The sequence below is a fragment of the Lactuca serriola genome, chromosome 9 (genome assembly GCF_051521515.1).
Source record: "Lactuca serriola cultivar US96UC23 chromosome 9, Lser_US96UC23_V15, whole genome shotgun sequence".
NCBI classification, from domain to species: domain Eukaryota; kingdom Viridiplantae; phylum Streptophyta; class Magnoliopsida; order Asterales; family Asteraceae; genus Lactuca; species Lactuca serriola.
Window position 1 is genome coordinate 28,164,031 of NC_136416.1, and position 22,105 is coordinate 28,186,135.

Genomic DNA, 22,105 nt, shown 5'->3' on the forward strand with positions numbered 1-22,105 from the left:
GACCCTGAATCACATAATGATCCTGAACAGGGTGTTACATTACGTTTTCATACCGAATATACTAACTCAAACATTTAAAAAACGTTTTGACTCCGGAAACGCTAATAAACACTTTTGTTAGCTTATTACGTTAACCCCCCTCCCCCTCCTAAGGAAAAAAGGACATGGACCTTTATTTTGTCTTTTTTATTATCATTTAATTGATGCCCATGATATTTAAATTATCTTAACAACATTGACCGTGACCGAGCAGCTTGGCTTGAAGATGAAGTTGACGAGGCAATTTGGCATGAAATGGATTTTACAAGTTGGTCCGTAGCTAGCTGACTCGTGTGGTTATCGTAAACCATGTCCCATTTTTCCATAATTTCCCTTGGTTTTCCTTAAAATATTATGCCCTCGGAGTAATATACTTTGTATTTGATTTCTCGGGTTTTTGTTTAGCCCTTAGTTAAACTAATTCGAACAAGTGATGTCATAGTCCGATTCAGTTAGGAAAATGGTATATATTTTATGACAGAAGTTTGATGCACGGGTTCACCTCCATTAGGATCCTAGTGATGAATGATCACAAAGTTTTCTAATTAAGTTATTTTAACTTTACTAAATTTTCAATTTTTATCATTTACTTCTATTTAAATAAGTTTAAAATTTAGTTTTTATTATAAAGAGTAACACTTGAGGGTTTAAACTTCTAGCCCTAAAATTGTAGGCGTTATATCCTCACCCAAATAAGCGGTACTCGTCGTTGGTCTATGAACAACATTTGAAGTTAACAAACACAATTCCTCTGATAAAGAAAGAGTAAGGTACAAATAAGTAAAGGACTTTGATTCTCACTAGGGTATTGTTGTTGTATGTTTCACGTGCCCATAGTTGTGCTCATCATGATTTGAGATACAATGGATGAACGTAATGATCATATTGTGTAACCTTTTGATTTTTTTATAAGTGTTTTTTAGTTTGAATTTAACTAAAGTAATGAAATGAAATAACCTTGAATCGTACGGAGTACTTATCAGTGTGGCATTTTTAACGAGGTTAACAAGGGCAAGTAAAAAATGGAATGGAATGCTCATTCCTTTAATATAGCAATGTATTAAGTATTAACACCGAAACACAAATGAGCAATAAGGGATTTCAACCATCATTCCGTTGTAACATGTGCTTTCCATCCGAATCTAACCATCCAAGTATCTTGCACAACCTAGTTTTATAAAGGCAAAAAGGCAACATAAGCACCCATTTCTACAATTTTTACTTATTATATGTGACAATCCTACGAGAAAGGTATTTCTCACCATTTCTGGTTACCTGCCTCCTCCTTTTGGTCAAGGGACTGACAATACACAATGAATCCACTCTAAATGCCCAAAATCTACATCTTGTTTCAAAAAAATTATGAGCATAAACCGAAAAAAAGTAACAAAAAAACAATGGTTTTATAACATTTTACCTATATATATATATATATATATATATATATATATATATATATATATATATATATATATATATATATATATATATATAGTCCGGTTCCGGTTAATACTTTTTTTTTTCAGTGAGTAATTGTGAGAACACCTTAAAAAATTGAAAAAAAATACAAATCATAAAATTGAATATAATACTATATTGGAGAGAAAAAACAATTGAAAAAAAAATTGGATCATTAAAATTGAATCATGGATCATTCTCCAATATAGTATTACGCTCAATTTTATGATTTGTATTTTTTAATTTTTTAAGATGTACTCACAAGTTCTCATTGAAAAAAAATCCTCACATGATCATGTTTCTCTCTCTCTCTCTCTCTCTCTCTCTATATATATATATATATATATATATATATATATATATATATATATATATATATATATATATATATATATATGGATGGTTAATTTCATAGGTTGCAACAAAAAAAAAAGATTATTACAATATAGGAGCTTTGGCTTTGACACTTGGTTCCATCTTTATGTCACCGTTTTGGACATTGTCTTCAATTTTGTGACATTCTTCTTTGTAATGAATCTTCCTCTTGATTATAATTATTATTAAATGTAAAAAAGGGATCTAATATATTACAAATACAAGAAAGTTACATCATGTAGATCACTCAAAAATTGCAATTACATTTGAAAATAAACAAACCAGATATCATACCTAATTACTAAACCACAACATAAATCACAGCCATTCATTCCATGACAAATTTCTAAGGAAAATTGAGTAAAGTAACCACTTTTTAATGTTATTTAATAATAATAATCTTTTTTTTTTCAAAATGACCACCCGGTCCGAAATGGGTCATCCTGGACCCAATTTTGTATTCGGTGCATTTATGGATAATGGATCTGACCCAAAAATGTGGCCCCCTATAAATACCATTTTAACACATTTTGGGTTTCATTTCGAAGTCTCTCATTTTGGATTACCCTATAGATCATTCCAGACACCCTAAAACTGAAAATGTCTACTGATAATGGTGATGAGATGCATTTTTTATATGTAGGTTTCAATTATGTTTACAATTATATACATTTATTTTAGATTATACATTAAAACATGTATAATTTATGCATTTAGATATGCATTATTAGTTTTCCTTTGAATTTTATTGGCTTAAAGACAATTATAGGATTATATGTAGGAATATATGTACGCTACATCAAAAATACTCACAAAAAAACTTCATTTTCACTAGTCCGGAACAAATGCAGAATCCGAAAAACATGTCTGGAATAATAAGAACCCCTCTGCAATATGATGAACATTCCAGAATTATGGTCCAAAATTTTTGTCCAAAATTGCGTTCTAGATTGTTGCTCTGAAGTTGTGTTCCAGAATTTTGGTCCATAATTGTGTTTCAGAATTGTGTATTCCGTAATGTCTTCCGGAACTTACATACAAAAATGTCTAATTAATTATTTTTTTGATTATAGCACGACAGAACATACAAAACGATTGTTACTACAACCTTCATGCCTTAACTTGGGCACAAAATCATGGCTCATTTAAATAACCGACCAGTTTGTGGGGTCTTGTTTAGGAAATTATGTTTTGGTGATTATGTGAACATGCAGATGGGTGTAGAATGTCACCCTTTACGCTTTCACTATCTTATGTGCAAGAAATTTAATACTTTTGATCAATTTGACCTACAAGAGCTTCTATTTCCAGTTGACGATTATCAGGTTTGATTTAACAGGAAGGAATTATGCTTGGTCCCCGACTTGCGGTTCGGGGAGTATTCCCCCCCCCCCCCCCATTTCTGGGTTTCGAAGAGTTCAGAAAATGCGTGTTCCCATTTGTATCGCTTTTACGTTCAATGAGAGTAGATGACCTTATCCACGTGTTCAACAACTTACTTCATCAATTAAGTGTTGCAGACGCGATAGGAGTCTCACTGCTGTTTATGCTAGAGTAAGGATTTTTAGGGAAATTCCCTCGACAGCCGGTTACCGATGAACGTATGACACTCATCTCTAATTTAAACGATTTTAACAGGTATATAGTTTTTTTTACACACATTATATCAAATCATAGATATACTTATTAAGTGTAATTGTTGACATAGGTACCAATGGGATAGAGTGATACTAGATTTCACTTACAGACAACCACATACAATATTTGACAAGACTGAGGATCATTTGAATCCCAATGCACCAAGAATCAGTAATAGACACACATATACTCTGCAGAGATTTGTCTATGCATTTAAGGTATGTCCACTTTGTTTAAAATGTTTTTAAGCAACAAGTATTATAAATTTGTTTAGTTGGTTAGTTGTTTGACATCTTAATTTTGCAGATTTGGATCATGGAGACATTTTCCAACAGTAGTATAGCTGGTTCCCATATACCGGGTGTTATCCTTCGGGTAGTTGCATACCCTAGGATGAGGTATCTGCACGATGCTAAGTGTGAACATATTCATGATGTTACCGATGTATGTAGCTTAGTTCACGTTATAATTTATAAGTTTCTATGAGAAAATAACTTATGGTTAACGTTTATATAATGATTATGCAACGTCTCCCCCCAACGAATTGTTGCAGCCTACTCAACATGAGCGTGCTACTTTGTGGTGGATTGAGATTACCCCGTGATATGCATTGAAGAACACAACTTAAATAGCCTACTGTCGGTAAGCCTTTTCAGCCTCCCAAAACAAATCTATGTTCTCTCTTGCTTGCCGATCTTTGCTCTCGTATTCATCAACAAAAGGCGACATCAGAGTCCATAATATGAATTTGGGAACACAACTTGAATAGCTATTTCAATTGAATTGGTTGTATCTGATATGATAGCCAAAGACGACATGTCTCCAATACATTCTTTGAGACTTGATAAAAAACTAAATCCATGATTCCCCACTTTCATTTTTCCGAACTCCAAATGCAGTAGGGTGGATTTCATTATTACCATCCATGCTTATTGCTAGGAACACGGTGACCAAGTATTTCCCTTTAAAGTGTGCTCCGTCAATGATAATAATAGGACATAAAATTGTTGGAAACGCTTGAACCAAAAAAGCATTTACTATGACATCATTAAACTGAACACACGTGTAACAACCTTAAATATAAAGAAGTTATTATATAAGAATTGTTACTGCGCAACCGATAGCCATGAGAAAGTATTCAAATTTTTTTGTCCTAACTCGTCTTTATATGTATAACCGTCACTGGATTCTTCTTCTCCAAGTTGTAACAATATACATGTAGTATTTGAAATCTTTCTTTAGGGGTTTCTCTTAACAGATTTAGAGCATACATTTTAGCAGTCCATGCTTGCTAGTATGAAATATGTATACTAAGACGGTTATTTAACATTGTTTGTGTCTGTTTCTCCCACAACATATTACGTGTACTATCAACCAATATGCCCTTCAACAAGTGACCCATTACCTTCTTGTTGGATTGTCCGTAAAGGGACGTAGCTGCCTGTTTGAGCAAGTATGTTTCTCCGATAGTTTAACCACTGAAATGTATCAGTAATATTATGTTTAGTTGCCCGTATCTGCCAGTTAAAATTATCCATAAAGCAAACAACTTCAAACCTGTCTTTTGTGGATTTTTTTCACTTTATACTAGAAGCCTTCAGTAAAATTTTTTAAACCTAACTTAAGCTTAAGTTGTTCTTTGCTTTTAAAAAGTTGGAATAACTTCACATAGGAAGTATAATTGTGGGCTGTGGCACCTTTACTTTTTTGTTGAGCTAGTTCAGGCGATGGTAAAGGTTCAGGCATACCCCAATGGGTGGTTTGTATTTCTTCAGAATCTGAAAAATAAAAGGAAACTTTTCCAGTTATGATTTTTGAGGTTGTAAGCGCTCGGTTCCGTCCTCTTCACCTTCGGTATCTTCCTTGTTAAATTCGGTGTAACTCTGAAAATGTTCAACTGGCTCTCCATATCGATTTATATTACCATTATCAACCAACATCATTATTTTTGCATCATCATTTGCAGATTCATCAATATCAACTGTAGGAGAAGCATCAATAACAACCTTATCTTTATTACTATATTCTCCCCCATCTATAGGCCTATTATAAGAAGGAACATGGTTGGTTGTTATAGGTAATAAATTACACATTTGGTTGCTTCCAGCACCAGAAGACCCATTTCCACCAGAACAATTTTCCCCAACAAACCGATGATTACCACTTTCCATAACGTTACTAACAATAAACAATTGTACTTTATTGGGAGGCATACTACTAACAAAACTAAGAAAATATTTGACATCACTATCGTCTAGAATTTGCATAACTATATTTGATCCAGGACATTGAAAAGATAAACACATTTGGTTAGTGTGTAACATGGACTTGGAAGAGACCAACATAATTAACCCGACGAAGTTGATATCATTGCTTATATCTACACCAAAACATGTGTAGTCTGGAGTAGTATATTGCATATATCCTTCGATACGTTGCCATTGTCTTCCACTAGAAATTGACACTCAAAAAATCTCGTATGCATACTCATTCTGGAACGTGTAATAAGGGTATAAAAAACACAAATATATTGCATATATGGAAATATATGGAATATAAACACACAAATACCATAATTTTATCTCTCCGGAACAGACCTCCGGAATGTATGACCATTCCAAAGTACAGTCTGGAATACACTTTTTCAGTCCAGAATGTACGGAGTGTCAGATTCCGAACCTAATTCCTACAAACCACCCACATCCTCAGAATGCAAATAAATGCTCCAGAATATCGTATTCTGGAATCCGTTGACTAAGTCAAGTCCGGAATGTTCTTGAGTGCTCCAGTATACGTTATTCCAGAAAAAGTGGTCATTTCTAAAAGACAAAATTGCAAAAATGGTACCTATGGTATACATTTTTTTGGGGTTTTAGTCCAAACCACAATTTTTTTTGGATTGGTGGTCCTTTTGAGCTAGTTTCATTGTGTTTTTTGTCCCTCTGAAAAGTGAAATGACTGTAATACCCTTATGATATTTATTTTCCATTTTTAAATTCATTTTTTTAAATTTAATAATTATTTATTCATTTTAATTATTAAAAAAATGAGAGGGCCCACCTCCTCTCTCTCTCTCTCTCTCTCTCTCTTTCTCTCTCTCTCTCTCTCTCTCTCTCTCTTTCTCTCTCGATTTTATAAAGTTAAAATCAATTTACCACGAATCTGATACTGAATCTCCATTTAGAACAAATAGGGAAAACCCATACAACGAAAAAACCCAGAAGAAACTCTTAGCCCCCACCTCCATCGTTGTCCTCCTGCTCCGCCACCCCTTTTCTCATTGAAACCCACCTCCAACGCCACTATCATTTTAGCATCGACGTCAATCTTCACCACTATCTCCCTCATTCTTCAACTTATCTCCTCACTGGTGCTTGTTAGCACGAAGCGTGCTCCAATCTAATTGTATTGACTGGATTATGCTTGTAATTAACAGGGAAGCAAAGTAAGAAAGGTGATCGACTTCAAGTAGCTAGGGCTCAACAACATCGTGTAAAATTATCTCAAATGTAGGGTTCTAGAGCACCCAACTATCGACGGAGGCGGAGATGGGTGGTGGTGTTGGTTGGAATATGAAGACAGGAAGAAGATGATGATGTTCATGAGGAAGAAGACGGGTGCACTCCAGGTGCTCGACCTTATGTCTAGCTTAGTCTTCGGTCCAATACCTCTGTTAATTGGCTCTCTAAATCAACTCAATCTTCTACTTCTTGCTGACAATTCTCTAAATTTTCGGGTGTTTGTTTTAGTTGGATTCTTTTCTAGGCTTCTGGACATTCTAGTGGATGGAAACAAGATAAGCAAGGAGACGAGTCAATGTATTATTTTGCTCGTTGTGAAGATGGTTCAAGGTTCCCTCTATTCTTTGTTTCTTGTTTTACCCGGCGCTGTGAATCAATGGGGTGGGTGCGAATGTCATTAGTGCATAGTAAACACACATTTGTTGTGTGTAAAGTGTGTTTATGTCTTTGTGTGTTTTTAATTTGTAATATGTGTATGTATAAAGTCTGACTGTGAGGATGATCAGAATAGGCGGTGTCGGGCGGTGGCAGTAGGTAACGGCCCCACCTCCGATGGGAAGTTCTTGGTCATAAATGAAGAAGGAGAAGAGAGAGAGAAAGAGGGAGGGAGGGAGGGGAGGGGGGAGGTGGGCCCTCTCATTTTTTTTAATAATTAAAATGAATAAATATATATTAAATTAAAAAAAATGAATTTAAAAATGGAAAATAAATACCCTAAGGGTATCACAGACATTTCACTATTCCGAGGGACAAAAAACGCAACGAAACTAGCTCAAAAGGATTACCAATCCAAAAAAGTCGTGGTTTGGACTAAAACCCCAAAAAATACATACCACATGAACCATTTTTGCAATTTTGTCTTTCTAAAAAATGATTATTGTTATTAAAAAAACTCGTTGCTAAGGTTATTTTACTCAATTTCCCAATTTCTAATGCATAAAATCAATTACACGAATCATATATATCATATATATGTCAAACGCCTAAAACAGAAAATCTTTAGCGGAAAAAAATAAATAAAAATACCTAATGTGTTATTAGTGTTTGAACATATTAAAATCCAGGCCGGTCCTGAGGGTCTGCAGCCGCACAGGGTCTTGAAAAAATAAGGCTAGAAATTTTACGAAATTATTTAATATAATATTTTAAATTGTATATATTCTATACTAGTTGTGAGACCCGTATATTATACGGGTTGATTAAAACAAAATGTTAAGTACGAACGATTAAATAGACATTTTATTTGAATTTGAAAAATTGAAATAAGTGAAAATTATGTGAAAAAAAACATGCAAAAAATAAATAAATTAAAATTATGTGTTTAGTGTGTACTAAACGGGTTAATTATAACAAAATGTTAAACATAAAGGTTTAAACTGTAAATTTATTTGAAATTGAATTTGAAGTTTAAAATTTAAAATTTAAATTTTGAAATTAATAGTTATTAAGATAGGTTTAATTTATGGAAACTAAACTAATGATATATTGAAAATGAAAATTGAAGTAATGACAAGTGGAAAATAAATAAATCTTAAATTATGACAAAATGACACGTGCCTAATTTTATTAGAGAAGGACATGTTCTATTTGGATCAAGACTGACGCTGACAACCCCTCACTTCTGCGTACCTAGTGTAAAAAATTTTTAAAATTAGTTTTTTCTGCTATCGTGTAACTATTTAAATTTCCCGTGCTACTGTACTATGAAATTCTACGCACACCCCTCTGTGATGGATCCTTTATCCAACACATCAACTACATATATATTAGACTAGTGGTAGTGGTGCCGAGTTCACCATGTTCCACGTAGGTCAAATTCTTGCCAGAGGCGAAATACAAACCCTAATATTAGGGGGGCAGAATAAGATTTTTGAAACAAAAGTATATAAATAAGTTCTATTCGGTTCAAAATCATGACATAGAAAAGATGTAAACACAATAGGTAATATAAAAGATTGTTTCATGGTTTATCATTGTAGAACGCCACGATTTATTGCATTTAAAGTCTTGTAAATTTTCACTAAAATAATGGACGTATACAATTTTAAATGTTATTTTAATATTTCTATTTATATTTACTATTAAATGAACAAATACTAATTAATAGACATATCAAAATTTATATGTAAATAGATTTCACAGTATATAATAAACTTTGACTAATAAATAAAACTAAAGATATGTATTTTAATCAATAAGTATTATCTATCTTCTTTATAGGGTCATGTAGTCATGATAACTAGGTCATATTTTCTTCCATCCTTTTATCTTATTTAATGGGGACAACTGATAAAAAGAGACAACCGATAGGAGATCGACAGATAATACCTTTGAGAGGGAAATCGGCAGCCAGCTAAGTACACAAGTGCACGACGGAGGTCAAGTCTCAAGCCCCATCGACCAACGGGAGAGAGAGAGAGAGAGAGAGAGAGAGAGAGAGAGAGAGAGTACGGTACAAAGGCAGTGAACAATCCGACGACTGGAAAATAGTACACGACGACAACGATCTTAACGGATGTCGTTCTTCCGGTTAGTTTCGAGAAGCTTTTTCCAGCGGCCGGTATAGATTTGGGGTTTTAGGTTTATACTTTTATGTTTTGCATAAAAGCTTGAGTTAAATTGTTGTAAATTTGTTAGATATTTGGGTTTTATTATAAATTTTAATAGGAATATTGTTTCCTTATTTACAGATTGCGAAAGAAATAAGATTGTTTTGATTTGGCTGGTAATCTTACGAAACTTACCGGTTATTTGTTGTTGTAGTTAATATCTAACTTGAAAAAATTTAAAATAATATGTATATACAATAATTTGAGAACACGGGGGGCAAACCTGTGAATCTTGCATTTTTTCAATTTGATTGTACATACACAGTTATTAAGAAAGCAAAAAGCGGGGAGGCGTTGCTCCATGGCCCCTAAAGAGGATCCGCCACTGACTATAGCAGTAGCACACTATCGTAGTTTTTACAAATTGTATTTTTTAACTTAAATATTTTATGCACTTTTTATGGGTACTGTATATTACTATCATACATCATACATACTTATAAAACTAGCATTTTTTCTTGAATCTCATTCATTTGAAACCCCCATTCTTTTTTCCTTTGACCACATTCATTTGAAACTCCCATGACTTTTCAATTTCTTTATAATAATAATTATAATTTGGTAATTAGGTTAAATAAATATCAAATTTAAAGTGTATTCATATATAAACTAAATTTCAATATTAAAATAATATCTTTAATTCTACTTATAAAATTATGTTTTTTTTAACTTTTAACATATCATACTTAATTTATTAGTTTTAATATATTGTTGAATGTAAACCATTAACATTTTAAAGGTATAATTTTTGAACAATTTGTATAAAATACTTAAATTATTAATTAAAATATAACATTATAGGCTCAACTTAAATATAAATTTTATTTAACTTATACAACCCAAAGATTATTTTATAAATAATTAAAAGTGATTAATTGTAGTGTCTTTCTAATAATGATTGTAAGTTGGTTAATAAGGTTAAATAAATATCAAACCTAAAGTGTAATCATAAATAGACTAAATTTCAATTTTAAAATAATATCTTTACTTCTATTTATAAAGTTATGTCTTTAAATTATAACATATTATACTTAATTTATTAGATTTAAAATGTTGTTGCATGTAAACCATTATCAGTTTAAAGCTACAATTTTTGAACAGTTTGAACAAAATACTTAAATTGTTAATTTAAATATAATATTACAGTGTCAACTTAAATATAAATTTCAGTTCTACTAAAAAAACCAAATAATATTTTGTAAATAGTTAAAAGTGATAAATTATAGTGATAAATGCAAAAACTAAATTGTAATATCAGTTTAACTAAAATATTTCCTAAATATATTTATATAATCGTTAAAAATTTTCAAATAAGTAGCTTAAAATAACTTATAATAACAATAGTTAAAAATAACTCTATATAAATGATTATATTGTTACCTTTAAAATCAAAAAATAATGTTTGATGTTTTAAATAATTATAATGATAGAATTAAAACATTAAGCAAACATATTTTAAAAAATTAGTTAAAAATAACAACTATAAATAATATTAAACCATATATAATATTTAATTTTATTGATGTGTAACTCGCGAGTAGAAGTCATTCAAACGATTGAGATTATGACGTTATAATAGATTTATATATTATCATACAATTCAAAATAGTCAATATATTATATCAAATTAATATACGAATTATGATATCAAATTTAACAACGACGTTAGTGTTATATTTTAAAAATATATATTTGTAAAGACTTCAACTATATAGATGTTTCTGTGCATTACAATGTCAACTCAAATATAAATTTCAGTTCCATTTAAAAAAAACAAAAGAATATTTTATAAATAGTTAAAAGTGATAAATTGTAGTGATAAAAACAAAAACTAAATTGTAATTTTAATTTAACAAAAATATTTCTTAAATATATTTTTATAATCGTTAAAAGTTTCCAAATAAATAGCTTAAAATAACTTACAATAACAATAGTTAAAAACAACTCTATATAAATGATTATATTGTTAGCTTTAAAATAAAAAACAATGTTTGATGTTTTAAATAATTATAATGATAGAAATTAAAACATTAAACAAATAAATTTTAAAATATTAATTAACAATAAAAACAACTATAAATAACATCAAATCATATATTATATTTAATTTTATTCATGTGTAACTCGCGGGTAGAAGTCATTTAAACGATTGAGATTAAGAAGTTATAATAAATGTATATATTATCATATAATTCAAAATAATCAATATATTATATCAATTTAGTATATACAAATTATTATATCAAATTTAACAACAACGTTATTGTTATATTTAAAAAATCATATATTTGTAAAGACTTCAACTATATAGGTGTTTCTGCGCAACGCGCGGGCATTCGCCTAGTATACCATATGAGAGAGAGAGACCACATATGCGGACTGATATTTGCCACGACTACTATGACATACAGTGGCCTATACCACAACGACTCCCTAAAGCCTTAGAATATAGCAATAATAAAACCAAAAAACTATCAACTAAATTAGGGGACTATACGGTATACAAACTACTAACTTCACAACCACAACCATAAGTTTGAGGAGAGTGGTGTTGAGATTAACGAGCTCCATCTCATCCCACCAAAGATGGAGAAATTGGAGCCGGGCGGAAGAGATGGAGAAGATAGGAAAAAGAAAAGAGAGAGGCTAGTAAGAGAATAATAACTTTCTCTCTCATCTTCAAGAAAGTGCCGAATTCATTTGCTGAGCTCGGCATACCGAGCATGTGGGGTGTTGTGCGGCAAGGCCACCACCACCATGCTCAGATCACACCCTTCGGCGTAAAGGGGTCCAAAATGTATTTTGTAAGTGTGTGTTTAATAAAGACAAAGCAAAAAGCTAAACAATTAAATTATGTGTTGTGATCTAGAAAGAGAAAAAAACATACCAATTATAAGAGAGAGAAACCATATTTTTTTTGGAAACCGCTATAGATTTTATTAAGGATACACCCCAAAGCAAAAAGCTAAAGAGGGGCCAAACCAAAAGACATCAAGTATAATTACAATATTACATCAAGGAAAAAGGTGCAGGTCAAGCCTTCCAACTACAAAAACCACCTAGAGAGAAAGGGAATATGACTTATTAAGGTAATTAACTTTTCGGTATGTTTACATCTGGGTAATTATCTTTTTTTTTGTACACATCTAGGTAACAAACTTGTTGGAAGTGTTCACATATGACCATTATAACTTGCTATAGCAGGTTAAATCCTAGATGTGAACGTTTTCAACAAGTTCATTACCTAGATGTGTACAAAAAAATAGTTACCCAAATATGAACAAAACGCAAAGTAAAAATTAAATTACACGAATGGTCATTGTGGTTTGGGAGAATTTGTGTTTCTTGGTCTCTAACTTATTATTATTATTATTTTTAATTTGGATGGTCCCTATTGTTTATTTTTATTGCGCGTTTGGTCCTGTCTTTCCTAAAAATACTATTGTGCACTTATTAATTTATTTTTTAATTAATTTTCTTATTTATGTATTTATTTTTTACATATTTAAAAATTTTAATAGACCCCACATATTTGTATCTCCTCGGATGATTCCTACTGTTTATTTTTTAATTAATTTATTTTTTTAACTCGGATGGTCTCTATTGTTTAATTTTGTTACGAGCTTGGTCTCTGTCTTACCTAAAAAGACTATTGTGCCCTTGTTAATTAATCTTTTTAATTAATTTTCTTGTTTATGTACTTATGCTTTATATATTTAAGTAAATTTAGTAGACCCCATATATCTGTATCTCCTCACCATCTCATCTCTCTTCCATCTTTAGTGATATCGACGTCTTCATCATTCATTCTTTTTTCGGTCATTCAACTCCGTCGAATCAACATCATAACCCACTAAAGATGAAGAGACAGTAGGTTATGGTGTTGCTTCGCCAAAGTTGAAATACCAAAAAAAGAAGGATAGTGAAGACGTCGATGTTACTAAATATGGAAAAGAAATAGAAGTTGGGGACGATGAAAGATGGGATGGTGACCGGTAAGACCCAATTTAAAGTTCTCAAATCTGGTTTCAAGTTTACGGTGAGAAGATACACATATGTGGGGTATATTAATTTTTTTTAATATATAAAAAATAAATACATAAATAAGAAAATTAATTAAAAAATAAATTAATAAGGGCAAAATAAATTTTTTAGGTAAGACAGGGACCAAACGCGTAACAAAAATAAACAGTAGGGACCATCCGAGTTAAAAAAATTAATTAATTAAAAAATAAACAGTAGGGATCATCCGAGGAGAGATACAAATATGTGGGTCTAGTAATTTTTTTAAATATGTAAAAAATAAATACATAAATAAGAAATTTAATTAAAAATTAAATTAATAAGGGCATAATAGTCTTTTTAAGAAAGATAAGTACCAAACGCGCAACAAAAATAAACAATAGGGACCATCCAAGTTAAAAAAAAAAGTTAGGGACCAAACACACAAATTCTCCCAAACCACAGGGACCATTCATGTAATTTAATTTTTACTTTTCGTCTTGTTCATATTTGGGTAACTATTTTTTTTGTACACATCTAGGTAACGAACTTGTTGAAAGCGTTCACATCTAAGATTTAACATGCTATAGCAGGTCATAATGGTCATATGTGAACACTTACAACAAGTTTGTTACCTAGATGTGTACAAAGAAAGATAGTTACCTAGATGTGAACATACCGAAAAGTTAATTACCTTAACAAGTAATATTCCCAGAGAGAAACGAGATCATTGGAAGGTTTGCGGATATCGTCCATTGATCGAATAGTGAATGCTAACTGAGAATTAAACTATTAAACTTTATATAAAATGTGTTAATCTTAGTTTCCAAATTTTCTCATCAATCCTTATATGTCAATTAAATCATATACTCATATTTTATTATCTATAAATTTGTATTTGTGTAGGTAATTAATTAATTTCCTTTAGATAACGATATGTTTCAAGTTTAAAAATAAAGAAAAAGTTGAATTGTTGAAAAGAAAAGACACGAATTGGGCTTTTTTCTTCTTTTTATACCATAGAATGATGATTAATGAAATTATGATTTTCGAATCTGGATATGTAAAAAGAAACAAAAAGGTTCTTAGGAATTCATAAAAATCCAAAAAGATTCGTTGACAAATTTATAAGAAAAGGAATCACCAAAAAGTGAATAAAATTGAAAATCAAAATATTAATGTTGATATTCACGCTAATGTTGATAGTGATGTTAATAATCATGATTTTTTTTTCTTACTATTAATATATTTGATCATAGACATATGGGCAAATGACAAAAAAAATATATTCGGGTTTACCTTTTGAAAATTGTTTTAGGTTCAATAATACCTAAAATTTTATTGATTTTGTTCATTTTTGCTTAATAGCAAGTTTAACCGGGTCATATGCTTGAGTAGTCGTGCCTTTTAGGCGTTGATTGAGCAGTTTTGTTCTGACGTGGAGCCGCCAGTTGGCGGTAACTTGGGAATGTTGCTTTAAACTAAAAATCATAATGGGGGAGAGAAATAAGCAAATGACATAAAAGCCCTTAAATTTTATGAAAATATTCGGATTTAACCTTTGAGAAGTTTTAGGTTCAATAATGCCTAAAGTTTTGTTGATTTTGTTCATTTTTGTGTAATAACCATTTTATATGGTTATACGCATGAGCGGACACGCCTTTTAGGCGCTGATTCGACAGTTTTGTTCTGACATGGAGCCACGCCGACATTAACTTAGGAATATTGCTTTAAACTAAAAATCATAATGGGGGACTAAAATGGGAGTGAGAGGAATCATATATGACTCCCCCTCATCCAAACAAATCAACTAATCAACTTACCAGTACGCTGTAGAATCTTTTATGTCTTCTTTCCTGATATTTAATATATAATGTAAAACATTGAAAGTATTTAAATATAATTTAATTTATCATCATCATCATCATCATCATCATCATCATCATCATCATCATCATCATCATCATCATCATCATCATCATCATCATCATTGAAATTATACATATAATTATAATTATAGTTTTCAATATATAAAATACGTTTTTAGATTTATAAATGTGCTTTTAAATGTAAAAAAATACGTTTTTAGTATAAATATATTTTAAAGGTATTTATACGTTTAAAAAAGTATTTATACAAGTTAAAACATATATACACATCGAAAAATATGTTTATACGTATTTATATATAATCATATGTATGCATACATTTTAAAAACATATAAATACATATAAATATACTTTTTAAATGTATAAACACATATAAATGCGTATAATCATGTTCATAAACATATTTAAGTGTGTGTGTGTGTGTATATATATATATATATATGTGTGTGTGTGTGTGTGTGTGTGTGTATGTGTGTGTGTATAAACCTGTTTAAACGTATTTAGCGTAATTATTTGTAACATTATGTGTAAAAACGCTTTTATACGTATAAAAGTATATGAATAATGTACTGTAACACCCCAACTCCCAGGTATAAATTCTAAAACCTTATATACATGTTTATGGACCTACTCGACGAGTTGGTTGCCCCAACTCGTCATGTAGAGGTGGGTTAGCTCGCGTGGATTATTGGACCTACTCGACGATTCGGAGGACCCTGACTCGGCTGGAAAATAAAACCGTAATTTCCAGAGTTTTGCACCCTATTTAAAGGGTCATTAGCCTCCCTAAGCCTCCCCTACCATCCCCTTTGAGTCTAGAAAACCTTAATCTCGAAATTTGTGTGTGTGAAGAAGATTGGAAAGTGGTTTTGTGAAGAAGGCTTGAAGTCTAAGTAGCTTGGAGCAAAGAAAACCTTATAGATCTGAATCTACTTCATCTTGTCATCATTTTGAAGGTAACAAGCCGTTACCTTGACTTCCCTCTAGCTAGATCTTTCCATGCTTAAGTTTAGGGCCATTTTAGCATATATGTGAACCATTTCGGGTATTGGTCATGATCTGAAGTTGTAACTTTAGATCTGGACTTCTCTAAGTCCTTATAGCCATAAAGTTATTAGATTTAGCAAGCTTGAGCCCTTCTCTTTGGGTTAAAGCTTTCCTTTAACTTGGTTTTGGCATCTAGGACAATGCATACACGTAAAGTTTTCAACTTTACGTGGAAACCATGCCCTAGGAGGTTAGATCTGCATTTTGGAGCTTTAGGGTACCTTAAAAACGTCTGAATGAGAACGGACTGAAGGGACTCGACGAGTTGCAAGGTCAACTCGACGAGTCCGATGAAGATTAGCCGTTGTTGGTTTCTGCATGGACTCGACGAGTCAATGAGACGACTCGACGAGTCAGTTAGGGTTTTCCTCGACTTTTGGACACGTGTGGACTCAATGAGTTGTCTGGAAACTTAGCGAGTCAATTAGGGTTTTCACGATTTCTCGAGTCTGGAAGGACTCGACGACTCAATGAACCGCGCTCGATGAGTTAGGTTAACATGGATTGTTGACCTTGACCGTTGACTTTGACTTTGACCAATGGATTGACCAGTTGACTTCTGGGGGTATTTTGGTAATTTGGGAATTTACGGAAGTGAATCATTGATGAATATAGGTGGTGGAGTTCGTGGCTAGGATTCGAGAGCTTGATCTTATCACTACAGTTCGACATTTGTGAGATGAGTTCTTCTCACTATATCAACAGGGTCTAAGGCACCAAGGCCGACCTTTATGATTTGTATCCTGGTTATAGGATGGTTGCTATGTTAGTGTATCCTGGTAATAGGATGGTTGCTATGTTAGTGATCAATTAGATCGGTATCCTGGTTATAAGATGGTTGCTATGTTAATGATCTGTAGATCTGTATGATTATCTGTACATGCTAGCTAGCATATTATATTTATGTGTACATGTTTGTTGGTTTGGGGGATTAGGTTGAGGCAGGTCCTGCTTCAAACATCTGATTTAGAATATACAAGAATATTTTAAATAATAATTTAATTTTATAATTATTATTATTATTATTATTACTATTATTATTATTATTTAAAAGATTCTTGTATGTTCTAAATCAGATGTTCGAATTTTGGCACCCTCAAAATTTTCCCTAAATACCTTTTTTTAAAGCAAATGGAATAACTACCTAGTCAGCACTTGTCAGCCAAAGATCATAGGTAACGCTGCCACCTGTAGCGTCGTATGTTCACCTTACGTGCTTGTGACGCCAAAAGGGGTATATGTGCGAAACCTAAATAAAATATCTTGTTTTATTGAACCTAAACTCCCCAAATGGTAAATATGAATATTTCCGAAAAGCTTAAGGGCTTTTAGGTCATTTTCGTTAGAAATATATAGGAAATCTCTTAACTTCGCCAATTTCATGTAGAATTTTTTTTTTCAATGAATTTTTTTGTCAATATTCTATATATAATATTATGACATTATTACGCAAGAAAGCAAAATAAAGTGATAAAACAACACATCAATTTGTACGTGGTTCAGTTGATATGATTACCATGGAATTCCTATCGGTCCTAAGCCTACTCGCAACACTTATTTACTAGTTATAGAAGTCAACAGATTTCACATGCCCCCAAAATGTCGACGCTAGCCATGCATGTCATCCATATACCGAGGAGTCAACATCGTCTTATCTCTTTATCAATATTCACATGAGACAAGGTTGTAACCATAATCTTGGAGAGGTGTTTAGTAGTTGGCAATCTAAACCCCTTTGAAAAACGTAAATAGGCATACCCAGATATTGCCCAAAGTGAAAGGGCCTGGACACCCCGATACTATATCGGACAATGCTAAACAAGACGCAAAAGTTGTCGAATGGAGAAAATTGGATGCCTATTCTCTTGTTTCCTTTCAAATGTGCAACTCTATCGATATGATACCATGGTCTTATAACCGTTTGAATGTGTTCAAAGAATGTTCCAATATATTTACCAGCTACTTGTCCTTGTTTTGCGACAAATAGGCTTCGATGACGTTGAGGGTAACGCCAGTCTATTATGTGTATGCGTATACTCCAACACGGTCAAGTTTTGAACGTGTGTAATATCCCCTTACATGGAAGTTTTGAATCGACCAGTACTAAAACATACACAAAACCACAAACATTGAAACATATTTTTCTATATAACTAGTTTATGCTCTTTATTTAATTTATAACGGTAGAGAGATTAACCCCGCAAAAGAGAGCTAAATATATTTCCACTAGATCTATTCTAGATTCGGATTTCCCTACACTGCATATTTGGCCCACATGGGCGTTAGATCTCACTAATGCGGTGGATTTTGATTGGCAAGCCTTGTTTGGGCACAGGAAAGGGGACATATTGTATACCATTGTGATCTCCGATCACGTCCCATCGGTAGGAGGTGATGAGGTGGTGGACGAGGATGAGCGTCTCAACCTTAGCTAGCTCGCTCCCTGGACACGAGTGAACTCCACTCCCAAAAGGCATGTATGTGTTAGCCCGAGGTGCTACCTGCATTGTACAACCATAATTTCAATAACTTACTAATATCTACAGCCATATATAGTGCATGTTTTATATATTAAAGTGCAACAAAATTATGAGGTGATTAATTAGGTTGTAACCTCGAATCTTGATGGATCAAACTTGTTGGGGTTAGGGAAAAAGTCGGAGGAGTAATGAATGGCTCTAAAGAGAGGAAGAACCTTCCAACCGCATGGAATCAGATATCCATCTATTTCCACGTCTTCAACCGCTTCTCGAAATGTAAACGAGAGTATGCTTGCGGTTCTCAGTGTCTCTTGTAACACTCGCGTAGTTAATGGCATTCGTCGTGTATCATCCCATGTAATCCCACGGTTGGTCTCGAGTCTCGTGCATTTGATTTCTTCTTGTTCCATCTGTATTAATTAGATTGATTTTTATGGTAAAAATATGCATGATACCAATTGATTAAGTTAAGATTATACTATTTTCGACGGATTCCAATAATCCATCGATTCTAAATTGTGTTTTCGATGGACAAACGGTCGGTTTAATATTTTCTTTAAGGTCGAAAAGATTTGCATACCTTAACAGCATCCAAGAGATGAGGATTATCATGCAAGTACTTGAGAAGCCATGTTAGGACACTTGCAGTTGTATCATGAGCTGCAAATATGACTCCAATTATATTATCTGCTATCTGTGAATCACTCAATTGATCTTTTTCCTTTAATCCTAATAATAACCCAAGCAATCCTCCACCATGCTCCCCATTCTCTCTTCTCATTTCTATCATCTTCCTCAATTTCTCATTCAGAAGCTTCCTCGCCTGTAATTTCATGATGTTACTTTAGAAAAACTCCCAAATTTCAAACAAAACAAAACTCAAAAAAATAATAAAATTTTATACATGAAAAACACTAAGCATAGCGAACTAGAACATTTAAATAATCATACTTGTCGACTGAGCTTCATTAGTTTAATTTTTAAACTAATTGCAGTTAATATATATATATATATATATATATATATATATATATATATATATATATATTCCCCCGATTGTTTTCAGTTTGATACGAAAACTTGATCATTTCCTAGTTATTATTATTTTTTTTGGGTTCAAGTGCCAAATATATGGTTATTTATATTTGAAGAGACAAGTGTACTTAAAGACAAAAATGAAGTGGGATTCCGTGATGTGAGCAAGGTGGGAAACGAAGTTGGATTTCGTGATGTGAGCAAGGTGGGATCGCATGACAGGGGTACTTGCTATTTTTAGAATGTAACGGATGATCTTGTCCTGACCTTCATTGCTTTAGTGAATGGAGTTCCAGGGAGATCCAAAGGCATGGAATTGTATCCTTTCTCGATACAATGATACAAATGCTTCACTCCTTCCATCTCATCCACCTCCAACTTTTTTCCGAACACAGAAATTATAGCGACTTGATACGAATACTACAATCAACAACAAATCAATGATCAGTCGTCCATTACACAACCCATTGATGCATGGTAACTTGAGCAACAAGTTATATATCATACCTTCTTCATCTCATGCAAAGTGTTGATAACTTTGGAATGCTCCCAAACAGGAAGAAGATCGAGGACAATGGATTCGATCTTGGGAACCAAACCTTTGATGGCGGAAGGAAGAAATGACGATCGGATGAGTTTCTTGAGATGAGAATGGTAGGAGCCTTGGTGAAAGAAGACAGCTTCAGGGCCTATCATCATCTCTTTGCTTGTGGGGTATGTTGGTTTAAAGAGATGAGATTGAGTCACCAAGACGGTTTTCGCTGCCTCAGGGCTTGATGTCATCACACATGGGCATCCGAGTATATGACTCTTGAAAATCTTCCCATGCCTACATTTACAAATTTAACCATTTTAGGAATCCAAATAACATTGAAGAAAAGAAAATAATATCACATATTTTGTAATGTGTCGATATTTTTTTTATAAAATATTGATTAAAGTTTCGAATAAAGTTATTTAACATTGTAATGACAAAAAAGCAAGCGAAAATTAAACTACAATATACTAACCTTTTTTGACGTTTAGAGAAGAAATTGTTCGGATTCTGTGTGTAGAGACTGAGGGTTTCGCCGATATAAGGCCAACCCAATGAACCAGGAGGTAGCCGCCGCTTGTCATTTTCCGGCAGGCCCCGGCGCCGATGTATGAAATAACACACGATCGTCAACAAAAGGAGGAAAGGTACAAGGGGTAAGAAAGGGAGAAGTGGTGGTGGAAGGAGAGACATCGTAGGTGGTGATTGTTCGATGCCCGGGAAATATCGAATTGTGGCTGAAGTGGTTTGGGCGGAGGAGGGTGGCGGGTTTATATAGGCAGTGTGAAGGGGTTGGGTGGGCCTTTGTTTTTCTGGGACAGATGGCAATGAAGTAAGAGAACACCTAACCTCAGATAAACCTCTTTAATTGTCCATTAACTCAAAATAGACGAATGGCATTTATTAAAATATATTATAAATTAAATAATTAAATATTTATTAACTAGATAATTCCTATTACATAATTTTACAAGAAAAGTAAATTATTACGAGAGAAAATGATAAAATTAGCCAAATTCATTAATTACTTTACAAATTTAGCAAAAAAAATAGAAATTACAAATTTGGCCACGAAAATCGCAGATGGGAATGATCCATCTGCGATTTTGACACCCCATTTGCGAATGTACAAGTGGCTAAAACACAATGTGCTTTAGCCACTTGTACATTCGCAGATTTTTTTTTGTATATATAGGGCTTTTATCAGGGTTAAATTGTAGATGAACACTGTCCATCTGCGATTTTCTCTGCAATTCATCTAAGAATTTGTTGTTGTTGTTGTTGTTTTTTTTTTTTTTTTTTTTTTTTTTTTTTTTTAAATTTGACTATGAAATCAATTGGTTTGATTATGAAATAACCTTACTATATATAAACTTTTGTAGAAAATTATCAGTTTAATTGTTATTTTCTTTAGGAAATTTCTTTAAAATCTCTCTAAAAAATGATTGAATATCTGATTTGTCTTGTAACCGGTGGG

General features: G+C 32.5%; 1 protein-coding gene across 1 annotated transcript; it reads right to left on the minus strand.

The window, feature by feature from the left end:
- Positions 1 to 18,748: 18,748 nt before the first annotated feature.
- Positions 18,749 to 21,327, minus strand: LOC145072841 (abscisic acid 8'-hydroxylase 2-like). The gene is made up of 6 exons (XM_079019318.1): positions 21,104 to 21,327; positions 20,601 to 20,922; positions 20,361 to 20,513; positions 19,639 to 19,881; positions 19,193 to 19,468; positions 18,749 to 19,079 (listed from the first exon to the last, which is right to left on the minus strand). Exons 1-6 carry the CDS (start codon positions 21,319 to 21,321, stop codon positions 18,861 to 18,863), a joined length of 1,431 nt encoding a protein of 476 aa, XP_078875444.1. The 5' UTR covers positions 21,322 to 21,327; the 3' UTR covers positions 18,749 to 18,860.
- Positions 21,328 to 22,105: the final 778 nt, after the last annotated feature.

Coding starts and splice junctions, on each gene's coding strand:
- LOC145072841 (XM_079019318.1), bottom strand. CDS start 21,321: ATGTCTCTCCTTCCACCACCACTTCTCCCTTTCTTACCCCTTGTACCT. Junction 20,514..20,600: donor CTTTGCATGAGATGAAGAAG/GTATGATATATA, acceptor TGTTGATTGTAG/TATTCGTATCAAGTCGCTAT. Junction 19,469..19,638: donor ATCTCTTGGATGCTGTTAAG/GTATGCAAATCT, acceptor TAATTAATACAG/ATGGAACAAGAAGAAATCAA.